Here is a 15,262-nt window from a genome sequence, read left to right as displayed (position 1 = left end):
TTTTTTTTTTTTTTTTTTTTTTTTTTTTTTTTTTTTAGTGTTTAAATAATCTTTCCTCTTTATCTGGTGTGTTTGGAAGGTTTTGGTGTTTTTCAGTGGTGACTGTGTCTCAAGGCCACGCTCTTTGTGGTCATCACCTTCACACCACAGTAGGTTTTTTTTTTGTTTGTTTGTTTTGCGGTGGCCCTCACCGCTGTGGCCTCTCCCGCTGCGGAGCACAGGCTCCGGATGCGCAGGCCCAGCGGCCGCGGCTCACGGGCCCAGCCGCTCCGCGGCACGCGGGATCCTCCCAGACCGGGGCGCGAACCCGCGTCCCCTGCATCGGCAGGCGGACTCTCAACTGCTGCGCCACCGGGGAAGCCCCCACAGTGGGTTTTACAGGCCTCTTTTGGGTCACGACTCCGTGGGCGGCCCCGAGGCGCAGCGGCCGCGTCTCCTGTCCAGCCCTCCCTCTCCTCTTATTCTCTCAGCCCCACATCCCAGATCTTTTAAAGGGACAAGCTGGTTGAGGCCTCTTGTTTGCTGGGCTGTACGGATCGCTTTGCCCCGTGTGGTTGGGTGGGAACAGGGCTGTTCAGCTCTGGAACCTTCATGGGAGGGAGCAGAGGCCTTGGAGATTCTTCCAGGATCTCAGAGCTGCTCGTGGGAGAGGGCTCTCTGTCGCACCACGAAGGTGCGGCCACTCACATAGCTTTGAGTTCCTCTAATGCTCTGAAAGCGAGGTTCCATCACTGATGGCCAAGCAGCTTAGAAACACACAGTGAGGTTTCCTAGGGGACTGAGTTACGCCCAGGCAAGGACATGGGCCCTGGAGTGACTCCTGGGTCAGCTTCAAACTACAGAATAACTTTCAAATTAGCTCTGTGTATTCTATGTCTTGTTGTCAGCCCCCCTGAAATGGTCAATTCAGCCACCACTGATTACTGGCCCCCGTTGACCTAGAGCCACTGGACGACTGGAGTTTGTGTTTGGATGGGGTGCGCTGAGTAGGTTACTTCCATTACTTACATCAAGCATAGAGGTGGCATTTGGTGAAAGTTCTTCAAAGGTTTTGACTTTTTCCAGGCTGATGAAATTGAAAGCGTTTACATATCTAAAGAAGAAGCAGAAAGAATAATCAAGACAGGAAAATGCATCCAGCTTTGATTAGTCAGGAGACCATGGGCACCACATCCCAGCTAAGGTGAACCCAGATACTAGGAGTCACCTCATCCCTCTTGAGGCTGCAATTCTCTGGCTGTGTTTCCCTGGGAATCCGGACAGTGGTGCTACTTGCTCCTGTGGTTGCTAATCCACGTTGCATAGTTTTGAGCAAAACCCCAGAGGGACCCTTGAGAGACAGGGCAGTGGTTAGGCCTCTGGTCCCCCGTGGAACCAGATGGTGTCGGGCTGAGAAGAGACCTGAGTCGTCATCTGGTCTAAACACCCATGTTACAAAGAAATGGGAAATGATGCCCAGAGAGGTGATGTGGCTTCATCATGTACAGCTGCTACCTCTGAAAGGACATGACCCGTCAGGGTCACACAGCTGATTCAATGGCATAATCAAGCACCAGGGCTAGTCTTGTGTATCCAGTTTTGCGATCACTGATCGGGAGAAAGGGGTAGTATTTGGATGAGCTCCCTGTGACTGCCTGCTGAGCTTTGGTTGATCTGTTAGGAGGGGCCGGCTGAGGGACCCACTGTACGCCCCCTCACCTGAGGCCCTGTCACCACCAACAAGGCCTCATCTCTTAGACAAGCTCCCTATTGGGCCCAAGGCTAAGCAACAGACTGGAAAGGCCCTTTGACACCTTCCTCCCCAGGTCTGACCCAATCCGCCCCTGCTAATTTATTTAATCCATGCTTACTTTTCTCATCTTTAAAACAATGGATGATGACTCATCTGGGCCGGTTGTGGAGTATGAATCGTGCTGCTGACCTGTGACCCAGCACCGCAAATCTGGGCCGGCCACTGACTTCTTCCAGGCCTGTCCCAGACCATCAGTCTTTCCAGCTCTTCCCTAGTCACCTGCCAAGCTTGGCCGAACTGAGGTCGGAGCCCTAGGAGTGTACCGACTGCAGACCAAAATGCTAGAAAGCCCGCAGGATAGTCTAAAAGTCCTGAAACGAGTCCTGACTACACGGGGACAGGGAGGGAGTGTCAGAACACCTGGGTTAGAAGTTCTGGTCTGCAGCTTTTGAGCCGCACAGTTTTGGCGAGCTGTCCTCTGTGGAGCTTTAGTGTCCCCACTTGTATAACAGGAACACTTCATAGGATTGGTTTGAGCATTAAAGGAGGTGATGTATGCAAATAGCCCAGCACGGTGCCAGACCACACAGCACGTGTCTAACCATTAGCACTGAATGTGTGTGACACACGTGTCACTGCTAGGACTGAGGTGCTGACCCCGCCCAGCACGGCTACTCAGTACATCTTTCTTCCCTTACACCTGCTCCAATTTCCTCTAGGCTAACGAGAGGTACCTTAGTTTGTCAGGTAAGAAAGCAAATCCAGTTTGTTGCATTTTATCGAAGGTATCATGAAAAAAGTCAAGGTCATTGGGAAGAACAAAAGAGGAGTTCTTCTAGAATAAGACAGACTAAAGAAATGAAAGAAAATGCAAAGTGTTCTTGATTGGATGATGCTTTTACAAAAGGCACATAAGACATTTGGGGAAAATAATGGAAATTTGAAAATTTAATAGTATGAAGGGATTATCAATTTTCTTTGGTGTGATAATTTTTGGTGTGGTGGCACAGAAGAATATCCCTTACAAGATGTATACCAAAGTATTTAGAGGGAAGGTGTTACAGTGCCTTACGCCCTTTTCCAAAAGGTTCGGCAAAAAGAAAAATACACACATACACACGTATAGAGTACATAGACAAAATAAGGTAAAATGTATGCTTGGGTTTAGGAGGTGGGCTTTTTTTTTATGTTTGAAAATTTTACAAAATGAAGTTGGGGAAAGAAAGATCTTACCTGACATTATCAGAACTTCCTGAATTAAACTTTGGAGCAGAAATATCTTCCTTGAACAAGTCCTCTGAGAAGGCAGGAGCTGAGTACGTAAACCCACTATTTCCTGTGAGTATGGCATTGAGTGGGATATAGTCCTTGCCATCCTAAAACACCAAAGACAGGTCTAGTCGCATGCATTTCTACTTCAGCCTGTTTCTGTGGGACACTGTTTCAGTTCAACTATGTCATTTCCACAGTCTTGATTGTGTTTGGGGAAGGTAAGTCTGCACACACCCGCACATGCCCACACCCCCCCCCCACACGTGTTTTCTTTTACTCGTGAGCTCAGCTATTAATAGCCATGGAAATAACAAAGAAGATGCTCCCTTGACTTCTGTTGAAGGCATCTGGCCTTCTGATCCTCTAGATAAATTTACCTGCTGTACATTGGCTTGAAGCAAGTCGCCTAGTTTCTCCACAAGTTCTGCAAATGTTGGCCTTTCTTTTGGGTCTTTGTGCCAACAGTCCAACATGATCTGGTAGCTGTTGGGTGAGAGCACAGCAGAGATTACTAGAGAGCAGTGCGGAGTACATAGACTGCCCTACACACTGGCCAAGGGATGGGTGTTGTCACGGGTGTAAAGATGATGCTTCTCGTAGTATGTAGTGTTTGCTCCACTTTTAGATGTGGGTACGCAGCCATGACACATAAAAAGGCTGCTCGGGCCAGGTCCTGCTGGTAGTGGAAAACACGTCTACACGGGCAGACTCTCAAACCAACCCCCCGGAAGCCCATGACGACCCAGGCTGTTGTGGGGAGGGGGCGCTGAGCTCTGAGTGAAGCCGAGCTGTCTGGGGGGAAACGCCAGTGGTCACTCGGCCATGAAGTGTCACGTCCTCCCCTCACTGTGCAAAGCAGGACAGTGTCGTTAAAGGTGGAAAGTGGCTATAGACACAAATATCCACGGGTGAATAGTCTGCAGTCTTAGGACCTTCTCAGGCTGGAATAACTGCTGCCCCGGGCTCCTGCATGAGCACATGGGATGTCCTACCCCTCACAGTTGCCTTGTCGAGCTCAGCAGTGGAGGTGGGCAGGGGGAGGCACTGTGTATACGACCCACATCACTTCCAAAAGGTGGACGTCCACACAGACTGTGGGTAGCTCCTCGGGCCGTATGCTAGTTCCTTCCATGTAGCTGATTGCCCCACCCCCAGCATTTCAAAGCCACCATTACAAACTGGCCTCTCCCCGCACAAGGCAAAAGTACAGGCTGGCTTCTGGATATGAAACCATTTGTCTTAGTGTCCCAGAAGCTGATTCTTGTCCCGGGATTTAAATGTCAACAGGGTTCCTCTGTGATGCTCCTGACACTTTAGGCCGAAGGGTATTGGGCTCCTCTCTCAGTCACGTCTGCAGGGAGTAGAGGTCTCTACCTGCCCCTCCTGGGCAAACCACCTGCCAGGCATCTCTACACACACTGGCTTAAGGATCTATTCTCTTTGGGCTCTTTGTTCTCCTCGAGATGTTGATTGTAAGTCATCTCTTCTCTCGGGAGATCCCCGAGACTAGAGAGGACTCTGACCAGGTCGGATCAAAATCTGAATGGGCCTGGACTCTGGATCTGGGTCAGAACCCGGCTGGGAGCCCTGCGCGGGCAGGGACCTCCTCTCCAGACCCCTCACCTAACCCAGGGCCTGCCTGTGCGTACTCAACTAATGTCTGCAGAAGGAAGTCAGACTGATCTCCTAGAAGAGAACGTGCTGCTCCTTCCATGAATCCCTAATTCCTAAGGCAAACTGCAGACACGGCTGGGACCTGGGTGCTGCCAGGATGCGCCTGAGGTGACGCGTCCCTGCTGCCACCTCTCAGATGTGAGCCTGCAGGTGGCACCCACAGCTCCAAGTGTCTCTTAAGGCTATCCCTATTTTGTGTCAAAGTCTATGAGGTGGCTGACAGAATATAGAAAGGTTAAAAAAAAAAAAAGCAGAGTATCAGGAGGGATATAAAAATAACAGGGAAAAAAGGTTGAACTACAGGCAGAGTTAACATGCACAATTTATATCATGATTTTGAGTAGTTTGACAGAGGCAGTGCCCTAAGCTTCCAGGCAGCTGGTGAAAGGAAGGAATAACCAGTTAAATGATGCACATGGGCCGGAAGCTAAAAATAAACCAGCTACTTGGCAGAAGTATGGCTATTCCCAGAACTGAAATCTGAAAGTTGGTTCTTGTAGACACCTCGCAACTGCATCATTATCATCCGGGTAATAATGACTTTGTGGGATGGCCTTGCGCATTGTCTTTCAATGCTGGCCAAAGTCTCAACGGCAAAAAATACCATTCAGTAAAAACAGTTCTAAGAGGCAGAACAGTGTGGTCCAGGTGTGTGTGTCCGAAGGCTCTGATTTAACCCCAGGATAAAATTCTAGGTACCCGAGGGGTTGGGAGCACCACGTGGTCTTCAGAACTTTCCACGGGCACTGGTCTTCACAAGCAAACTCTCCTGATACTTGGCTGGTGGAGCTGAGGTCCTCCTTTCTGATAGGATATCGCTTGCTGGGTACTTAAGTCTTTGTTTAGGGACAGACAGGCGTTCATAAAGACCAAATGTCTGAATTGCTAACTTGCCTCCATTTGTCCTAACTTCTGGGTCAAGACTCTTTTCAGAAGATGATTCTGGTTCCCTCCCACCTGTGTCTCATCTACTGGGCCTGTTTGACCTAAATCCTAGGGGCGGGCTGTGGGTTGACTTGTTCTAAGAGCGGTGAGGGCCCTTGGGTGAGTGTGCTATGTGGGCCAGTGTCAGGTACCACTGCAATGGGGCTCAGCTTATAGACACCAAGGAGGCTGGGACTCTGGGCTGTCGTCGCTGCTCTCTGGGGGACACAGGACAGGTCCCTTAACTCTCCCTGACGAGCAGTGCCTTAGAGTGAGGGCTCAAGGCACGTGCTCCATCCAGGCAACCCAGGCCAGCCTGCTAGCGACCAAAGGGCTTGAGTGCATAAGACAGTCCCATGTGGATCTCATATGAAGGTCCGTTTATACATCTTACTAATTTATTCAGGTAGGTACAAAAATGCATGCTACAGAGGCAGGTGGTCACGAGACTCGAGTCTGGGATCCTCACCCCAGGGGCGTGGGCTGTGGCAGAGGCTGGCCTGTGTCTGCCTTACCTTGTCTAAGGCTCCCTTGTCTCCAGCAAGAAATAGATTCTCAGAGGCCACTGGAAGAACAGTAAATATATACACAGATATTCTATACAAGGCAGCCAAAGCAAGAAAGGCTTGAACCAGGCAAAAAAAAAAAAGGGGGGGCCCTGAGAGTAGGGAGCATTTGGTTAAGCAGAGGTCCCAGGCTTATCCCGACCAGCATCACTTCGCTGCTGAGAGGCAGCTGGTGGGGGAAATGCAAGGCCTGTGAACAGGATTCTCCCAGGTTCCTCTCTGCTGAAACCAGCCGAAGGGACCACCTGCGACTCTTGCTGATTTTTATTTTGATTCTTGGTTTCTGACTTCTAGTTTCCACTCCTCTTGCCTAAGATTCAGTGCAAATCATCTCAAACACCAAAGGAAAAGGAAAAAAAAATCAAAACATTCATTATTTCTTCCCTTATTGAAAGACATCTGATTAAACAGGCTCTGGGGGAGGAATGAGTGACTCACGTTAAAACCGTTTTACATCACTAAGTAAACAGGTTTCATAAAGAAAAGAGACACCAGTCACACCCAACCCCATGGCCCTTCTAGAAAACAAGCCAGGGGTGAGGGGACTGTGAGCAAAGCTTCCTTTCCAAGCTATCACCCAAGCTCCCAAGGGCATGCCAATTTAGACCAAGTTCAGGTCACAGAACCCTAGTTCTGAGAGCTGCTGCCTTTCATCCTCACCAGGGCCTTCCCGCTGTTGGAACAAACAGGAGGGAAATGACTCCATCAGCTTTCAAACGCTGAAGGTTTGAATTCTGGACTTCTCAACAAACAATTCACAAAGCTGCTGCTTTCTTTTTATAGTTTCTAAAATAAACTCCCTAGAATTGAGGAACCATCCTTCTTTCTGTGGACTGGGGTACAACTGCTACCTTATATAAAGACTTGAAGGTTTGATAAAGTCCAAGTGAATTTTGGGCCCAAAGTTGATGTGAGTTGTTTTGGACCAGAACCTGGGTAAGACTTGGAAACACACCCTGCAGGTGTGTAGCGTGGTGTTGGGGGCTCTGGACTCAGACTCGGTTTGCTTAACTAATTGGCAGAGTGGCAAATCCCTTAGGTGTTCTGTGCCTTGGTTGTCTCATCTGAAAGATGGAGATAATAGCACCCACTTTATAGGGTTGTTATGAGGATGAGGTAAATTAATATGTTAAAGTGCTTAAGACAGTGCCTGATGCTTAATAAGCACTAAATAACTAATAAATATTAAATGCTATTGTTAATGACTGCAATCATTATTACTGTTAGTCACTGGGAACTTGCTCTTGTGATTTTCAGACTATATGAAAAGTCAAAGGAAATATTTAATTCAAAGCATGAGTGGACATATTAGACATTTCTTCTAAGGAACATGGGGTATATTCCTAATTTAACAGTCCTGTGATCTAGGGAGCTCAGTCCAGAGGACCCCCTTTAAATCTGTCTCCTCTCTACTTAGCCGACAAATCACGAGACTTCTCAGAGGCTTAGTTTCGTCACTCATCCAATTCAGGTGAAAATTCCTGTCTGCCTGCCCCTTAAGCGGGCTGTGATCTTCACTTAGAAAACTGTAAAGTGCAAAGTCATCTCATTTTAAACCAGACCTCCTGGTGTCTGCCCCTGTCCACCACGTAAAAGCAGTGAGCAGTTGAGAACTCTCCTGCCTTTAAAATCTCTCTCCAGTCCAGCGCAGGCCTGGGGCTAATCTAGCCGTGTCCCCAGCTCTCAGAAGGGCCTTGTGCTTTGCTGGCAAGGACACCACGTACGACTGAGAAGGGTCTCTTCTCGCCTCTGCACTCAGGCTGCTCCCCAGCCCCGCCTCCGTGGCCCGAGTCCCCCGTCCTCCTGGTCCCGGGTCTGACCTAGCTTGTCTCTGAGCCGTGGAGGAAAGAGAGGGCACTTTGGCCAAGCGCACACTTCCTTCGTTCCCTCCGACTCCGCCCAAAGGCCGTCGAGGGGCTCCTCAGAGCCCCAAGTTGTGCGGGTGGGAGGGGAAGGGCCCCCTGTCCGTTCGGGAAAGGTGGTACCGCCGCGAGCGTGGACGGTGCGGGTTGTTGCGATCAAGAACGGTGTGGCACCGATGCAGAAGAAACCGATGGCAGTGGTGGCCGAGTGACTGTGGGGGGGGGTTGTGGGGGGGGGGGGGGGGGGGGGCGAGTCCTTGTCTAGCAGCCTGACAGAGCTGCCGGGGTCATCACCTTCCTGCCCAGGCCTCAGGGCAAAACGCCCACAGAGCGCCAGGAAGACAGAGTCCAAGAGGGGCGAGCAAGCACTTGTCCAAGGTGGACAGCCCTCACCCTGGGCCTCCCGTCCTCCTTAGAGCCACGGGTCCGAGCGGAGGGGTCAGCGCCAGCAGCAGCCCCAGCCCCCCGCTCCGCACAGGCTGAAGGTGCCTCGTTGCCCACGCGGGCCTCTGGGGAGCGGGGTTCCTACCCAGTCTGGAGCCCTCTTTCTCTCCTCCGCGTCTCCCCCTACACTCCAGCCAGCCCCACCATGGTCCCGGGTGTGGCCGGAGGGCCTGCCAGCTGCGGAGCCCGTGGGCCCACTTTGTGAGCGGGCACGGGATCTGGCCTCCACTTCCCGGGTGGGCTGTTCAGTTGTGCCCGGGCTCCTAGCTAGAAGCTGCGTTCCTAACCTCGGCTCACAGCTACGTCGGGGGTGGAGAGAAGCCCTAGGTAGCGACGGGTCCAGGACGTGACGCCTCGCTTCTGGAACGTGGTCCCGGCACGGCTGGGCCCCAGGGGGCTAGGCAGGGGCGACCCTGGAGTAAGGAGAGCCCCCTGCATCTCCCAGGACGGGGACTCTGGACATCAGCAGCACGTCCCCTTCCTGAGGCCGCTGGGTGGGGTGGGGGGAGCCATGGGCTGGAGGTGACGGGGGCTCACATTTCAGGCGTGGCGTACTCCGGGGCCCGCATCCTCATGCCGTCCTTCAGGCGGCTGCAGAAGTCCTCGTCCATCTGCACGCCCGGGTACGGGGACCCACCTGTACCAGAACACAGGGCGCGTTATGGCCTCAGGGCACGAAACGCCCCGGGGGGCAATTCCGTGTCTCTTTCCTCCCTTCCAGGTGAGGGCTGGGTAGTGAACTCCTGGTGATGGGAACGGACCTCAGCGCACAGCGCGAGCCCCAGGGCAGCTCAGTGGATCCTTGCTGGCGACAGGCTTGGCTGCTTGGCGCCCTGGTGCTGGGTGTCAGATGCCCGCAGGCCGTTCCCATGGCTGCTCTGGTCTGTTGGGTCAGGAGAAAGGGTGCCACCTGAGAGGTCCCTCCCCTCTCCCTACTAGGAACCCTAGAGAAAGCCCATCATTTAGAGACTCATTCCTTGAGTTAATGAGCTGCTTTTTAAAAAGCCAGTAGTCTCGGAGGCGGTCACTGGTGGCTCACTCACACCTCACTGGAAATGACTTTAACTCACTACTCTCGTGTGAGGTTCGCACAGCACTGGGGGGATCGGTTGCCGTGAGGGGCCCGAGGGAAGGGGGCCAGGAATGGCGGGACTGGGCTGGCTGCTGTGGGGCGGGGCTTGCAGGGGGCCCAGAGGAGCCGGGACTTTGCCTTTTGCCAGTTTTTCTGGGCAGGATCGCACGTAACCATCCCTCTTAGAGGGACTGGTGGCTGAGGTGGGGCTCAGGGGCAGCAGGCCCTCGCGATCTACCCTGTTCCAGACCTTGAACCTAGTCTGTCTCAGCATTTGTTTGTCTGCACTTTCGAGTGATTGCTGTCAGGAGGAAGCAGCTGGGCGGCGTGCAGCGCTGGCCGTGTGTCACCGTGGGGCCACTGTGGCCGCCAAGCTGCTTTCAAAGACTGGAAGCAACAGGTGCCTGTCATCGAAAGCAGGGGAATGGTTTTCACACATTACAGGAAACCAGGGATGTTACTGGGTGACTTTTTATTTGCTCTGCAAGGCAAGTTTCTGGCAAAGTCCGAAAGACTCTTGGCTAGACCCAGCGTTTGGGAGGCCTCGGAGCATCGGTGCATGTCTGCGAGCAGATGGGGGCTCCAGGCGCATCTGTGTGCTCGGGCGCCTTGGACAAGGCTTCCAGCCACCGCAGTGGGTGTTGGTGGAGGCAGGGTGAATACAACCAGCGTTCCTGCCGCTCATTCTGCATAAACCGGTGTCGGGGGCTGGCTGTGCTGACATCAGAGGCACGGGTTGAGCTGTGTTTGTTGGGTCTTTCTTGGGAAATTCTGCGGGGAGGGGGGGACGCGGGGAGGGAAGAGGAATGGGTGTTAGGAATCTGGGAGTTTGAGGAGTTAGAAGAAGGGGGCCAAGGACAGGGAAGGAGTAGCCAGATTGGCTGAAGATAAGCCTGACTGCAGATCTTACTCTGGTCAGACCTCGTTCACGGCCCTACGAACATCTTTGCGGTGCAGGCGCACGTGCACACACCACTCGCCTGAGCCTACGTGGGCGTTAGATGCTGATCTGCCCGCGGACACTCAGCAGAGGGGGCGGGCGTTCGGTTCTGGCCTGTCTGCTCTCGTCCTGCCCCCAGATTTACCTAAGGAGAATATTTCCCACAGCAGTACTCCGTAAGACCACACGTCGCTCTTGGTGCTGTAGATTTTGTCAAAGATGGATTCGGGAGCCATCCATTTCAGAGGAAGTCGAGTCTAGAAAAGGGCAAGGGGGCCTTGAGCAGGAGAACGTGACGACAAAGCACATTCAACCCGTGTGACCACAGGGTCACCTCCCAGATGACACTGGGCCTGTAAGTCATTTCCTAGAGCAGCTATGGTTTCCCAGCATGGAGGAAAGTCATAACAAGCAGTGTTACGCTGAAAGACGGAGACTTGTGTGCTATACCAATCCCTGCGATGGCAACAGTTGTTCAGGAAGCCCTTCCTACGAGCCCAGCGTGTCCTGACTCTGACTCTGTAAGAAATCCTTCTCCCCACAACAGCTCACACTCTACAGGGACCTGGGAAAGAGCGATCTGAAGCAGCAGGCATCCTGAAAAGCGATAATTTCCTGGGATTTTTTCTTAAGGTGAAAGGCATTTTCCCAGCATGGAGGAAAGTCATAACAAGCAGTGTTACGCTGAAAGACGGAGACTTGTGTGCTATACCAATCCCTGCGATGGCAACAGTTGTTCAGGAAGCCCTTCCTACGAGCCCAGCGTGTCCTGACTCTGACTCTGTAAGAAATCCTTCTCCCCACAACAGCTCACACTCTACAGGGACCTGGGAAAGAGCGATCTGAAGCAGCAGGCATCCTGAAAAGCGATAATTTCCTGGGATTTTTTCTTAAGGATTCTGAAAGGCATCCCTATTAAAAAAAAAAAAAAAAAAAAAAAAAAAGGATTAAAAAAGTCATTGAATGGGGGAGTTGGCAAAGGCACCAGAAAGAAGTTGATAGTTGATGGACAGCATTCAGGACTCCATGTGGCTGGTTTTCAAGCAGGAACTCCAGTGAGTTAGGCCCAGCCACTTCACAGGGATGGGGATTGAGAGGGAGCCTGGGATAGTGGAGAGACAAAGAGAAAAAGAGGGGGGAGGGCCAGGGAGAGGCTGAAGGAAACATGGATGGACAGAAAAGAAGCACAGACTGACACATGGGTAGATGCCATCTTTGCAAATCGGGGCTCTCAAGGAAAGCTGCTTGTTTTCCTTTTCTAAAAAGAAACAGTGGGGCTGGGCTTCCCTGGTGGCACAGTGGTTAAGAATCCGCCTGCCAATGCAGGGGACATGGGTTTGAGCCCTGGTCTGGGAAGATCCCACATTGCCACGGAGCAGCTGAGCCCGTGCGCCACAACTACTGAGCCTGCGCTCTAGAGCCCGCGAGCCACAACTACTGACCCCGCGTGCGTGCCTAGAGCCAGTGCTCTGCAACAAGAGAAGCCACCGCGATAAGAAGCCCACGTACTGCAACGAAGAGCAGCCTCTGCTCGTCGCAGCTAGAGAAAGCCCACGTGCAGCAATAGACCCAACGCAGCCAAAAAATTAATTAATAAATAAATAAAAGAAAGAAAGAAACAGTGGGGGACTTCCATGGTGGTCCAGCAGTTAAGACGCTGCGCTTCCACTGCAGGGGGGGTGAAGGTTCGATCCCTGGCCAGGGAACTAAGATCCCACATGCCTCACAGTGCGGCCAGAAGAAAAAAGAAAAAAGGAAAAAAAAAACTGTGGAGTAGTGGTTCTCAAAGTATAGTCCTGGGACCAGCTGAGGCACATTCTCAGGCTCCACCCAAGACTTTCAGTTGAACAGGCTCTCCAGGTGATGTGTGTGCTCACTCAAGTTTGAGAACCGCGACTGTGGAGTAGTCATCAGAGCCCAGACACAGACTTAATTAAGGCTTCAGGGTAAAGGCCAGAGAAGAGGGGGCACAGGAGGTCACCCGCAAAAGCAAAAATAACACTATGTTCAGAACCAGGCGGGGAGGAGGCCCGTGTGAGCTGGCAGCGACACTGGGTCTGAAGGCAAACCCAGGAGGGACGCGATTTCCTCCCCGGCAAGGTCATCCTGACGCCTGCCCCCGCCCTTCCTGAGATGTGTACACCTGCTGAATCCATCACCCGGGTTTATTTGAGGGGAAGAGTCCAGGCTGTTCTTTCCAGCGGCCCAGGGAACTCCCCCAGGGGTCAAAGGGGAGGGGACGCTGTGGTTCCCCGCAGGGCCCACTGAACAGCGCTCCGGGGCCCAAAGGACAGGAGCCGAGCAGGGACAGGGGAAGGACAGGAGGAGGGGACCGTGGCCTCCCGGAGCCCCGTGCGAGGGCTCTCGGGTCCACGGTGCACGCGGACCATTCGCCTCCACAGAAAGCGCGTGCTGGTTTTCAGCGACCTCTGCCGAGGGCTTTGGTCTGTGGTTTGGAAATGATAGGGCCTAAATGAGCCCAAGAAATGGCCAGCTGACTTACATCTCCTTTTCTCACGTAATCGGGGTTCTTATAAATATCCCGGGCAAGGCCAAAATCGCAGATCTTCACCACGTTGTTCTCAGACAGCAGTATATTTCGTGCTGCCAGGTCCCGATGAATGCACTAGAATAAAACAGTGGCGTGATCAGTGCATGTCCTCGGTCTCATCGGCTGATTTCCTGCGCCTTCTCAGTGTTCTTCTGAGCTCAGGGATCCATTTCGCACGCTTCCTGTACATGAAGGGAGCAGCTCCCGGTGCATGTGGCGTCGCCCCAGACGTAAAGTGCTTCTCTACCAGTACAGACCCCCGGAGGCCCCCAAGTCAAGAAAGGCCCCGGATCCCCTTTGCTACTGTGTTGCAGGACAGCATGGGGGAAACAGAGCTGGCCATCGGGCTCTCCCAGGGAGCACAACTTGCCCAAAACCTCTTATCCTGAGCTGCTGAGATCAGATCACGATCCAGCTGGAGTTTCCTGGGAGGACCCCGCTGGGATGTATTAATAGATGCCCTCCCATGGAGTCGTGTACTCTGAGAGTCTGGCCGGCTCTGAAAACACGCCAGAGGACGTTGTGGAGCACAGGTGCCAGGTTCATCTAGTCCGAAACCCAGCGAGCTTTTCCCCTGGAATTAAGTTCTACCTGCTGGTACCCAAGAGTCACTGCTCTCAGACTTCCTCACTCATGTCAGGATAAATTAGGTCGTGTGTCGTGGAGTTCACTCTACGTTTAAGGACACACATACAAGCAAATACGAGGAAAAGTGGATTTATAGCACAGGTGTGTGTTTGTCCACGTGAACATCCACACGAACAGGCCTGGGGAAGAAACAGAACAGTAAAGAGTGAGGCTGACCTTTCTGGAAGACAAGAACTCCATGCCTCTGGCCACTTGAAAACTGTAAGAAATCAGATCTTCCATAGTGATGGGCTGCTTGTAGAAATCATCGGAATCTGGAAAGCATTAAAACCGTAACTGTTTGTAATGGCTCTTGTTATGCCACCAAATCCCAGTTTATTGGAACAATGTTAGCAAAACACGAAACCAACCAACAAGTAGATCAGAGTTCACTTTCGAGAGCATTTTTGAGTTTCAACGTGAATATCTGAGATTTTTCCAGGCCTCTAGCCCATTTTGCCCAAGCATGGGGGGCAGGGGATGATCCATTAAGACAGAAAGGCCGGAGGGGAGACAATTGTACAGTTCCCTGTCAAAATTAGTAACTCTGTAAATAATCTAAATTCAAATCTTATCTCCCCAGGACATTACGCTTCGAGTCTCCCACGGATGTTTATTAGGGTGATAAATAAAAATATTTCAGAGATGCACAGTATGCTGTAAAAATATCTCAGACTGTAGGACAGGAAGGAATTAATACCTACCCTCCTCTTCCTCGGCATCACTCAGACTTTTATCCTCCTGAAACCCGGAGCTTGCAAAGCTCTCGCTGCTGGTAACACTATCTAGTCTTTGTTTCTCGCCCTGCTCCAGGTCTGGCTCCATTTTCTCTTTCTTAGGCTCCACGTGTAAGGCTGCATCCTTTAACAGACCAAGAAAGACACAGATGAAAGGGACAGAATAGTAACGAGGAGACCAGTCCCTCAAGCTGGCACCCGCCTGCACTGGGAGAATGTCGTCCGACAGAATGGATAGTAAATTAGTAGCCTGGCTTCCCCTGGGGTTGTGGAGTCTATTCTGCTCTTGACTGGGCTCCTTGACAGCATCTTGGGTAGGACAGAGGAATATCCACGGCAGCTGCTATTTACTGAGAGCTTACTCGGTGTGAGCCAGTACACTAAGAATCTTTGGGACATTTTCTCTCTTAATCTTTCCAGCAATTTTATGAAGTAGGTTATTGCTTGTAATACACGAAGGAATATGTTCAGAGAAGTCAGGTAATCAAAGTCACATGCAGCTAGTAAATGGCAAAGCTTGAACCCAGGTTCGGCCAACTCCCATCTATGCCCTTGAGCACTTTTCCGTGCCGTGCGCCATCTTGTGAAAGATGATATGGAATGACAGAAAAGGATCCCCAGTTAACTCGGGGCCTTTGTAATCCCTGGGAGGAGTAATAAGAGAAGGCTGCAGTTACCAATTTCTCTGGTTTCCTTGGAGAAGGAGGGAGCATGAACATTTCCTTGTCTCCCCTCCATTCAGAACAGAGATATAGTTTGATGCTAACGAAGGCAGAAAAGGCCTTTCACCCTGGACTGGGCCTCTAAGCCCTGGTGTGTATGTGGCTCTTTCAAGACCATGTGATCTTGAACAAAACCACC

At 51.8% G+C, this 15,262-nt stretch overlaps 1 protein-coding gene across 2 annotated transcripts in view; it reads right to left on the bottom strand.

The window, feature by feature from the left end:
• The window catches only part of FLT1 (fms related receptor tyrosine kinase 1), a 177,855-nt gene that overhangs the window by 4,031 nt on the left and 158,562 nt on the right, over positions 1–15,262 (bottom strand). For both annotated transcript variants that reach the window (XM_007471438.1, XM_007471439.1), the window contains exons 21-28: positions 14,369–14,525; positions 13,842–13,939; positions 12,990–13,112; positions 10,632–10,743; positions 9,012–9,111; positions 3,382–3,487; positions 2,966–3,108; positions 1,009–1,093 (exon numbers count right to left, since the gene is read on the bottom strand). In XM_007471438.1, the coding sequence (XP_007471500.1) occupies positions 1,009–1,093; positions 2,966–3,108; positions 3,382–3,487; positions 9,012–9,111; positions 10,632–10,743; positions 12,990–13,112; positions 13,842–13,939; positions 14,369–14,525 (924 nt within the window). The remainder of the gene's footprint in view (positions 1–1,008; positions 1,094–2,965; positions 3,109–3,381; positions 3,488–9,011; positions 9,112–10,631; positions 10,744–12,989; positions 13,113–13,841; positions 13,940–14,368; positions 14,526–15,262) is intronic.

Source organism: Lipotes vexillifer, unplaced genomic scaffold (genome assembly GCF_000442215.2).
Source record: "Lipotes vexillifer unplaced genomic scaffold, Lipotes_vexillifer_v1.1 scaffold543, whole genome shotgun sequence".
Classification (NCBI taxonomy): Eukaryota; Metazoa; Chordata; class Mammalia; order Artiodactyla; family Lipotidae; genus Lipotes; species Lipotes vexillifer.
The sequence above is the reverse complement of the archived record's forward strand: the minus strand, read 5'-3'. Positions and strand labels throughout refer to the sequence as shown.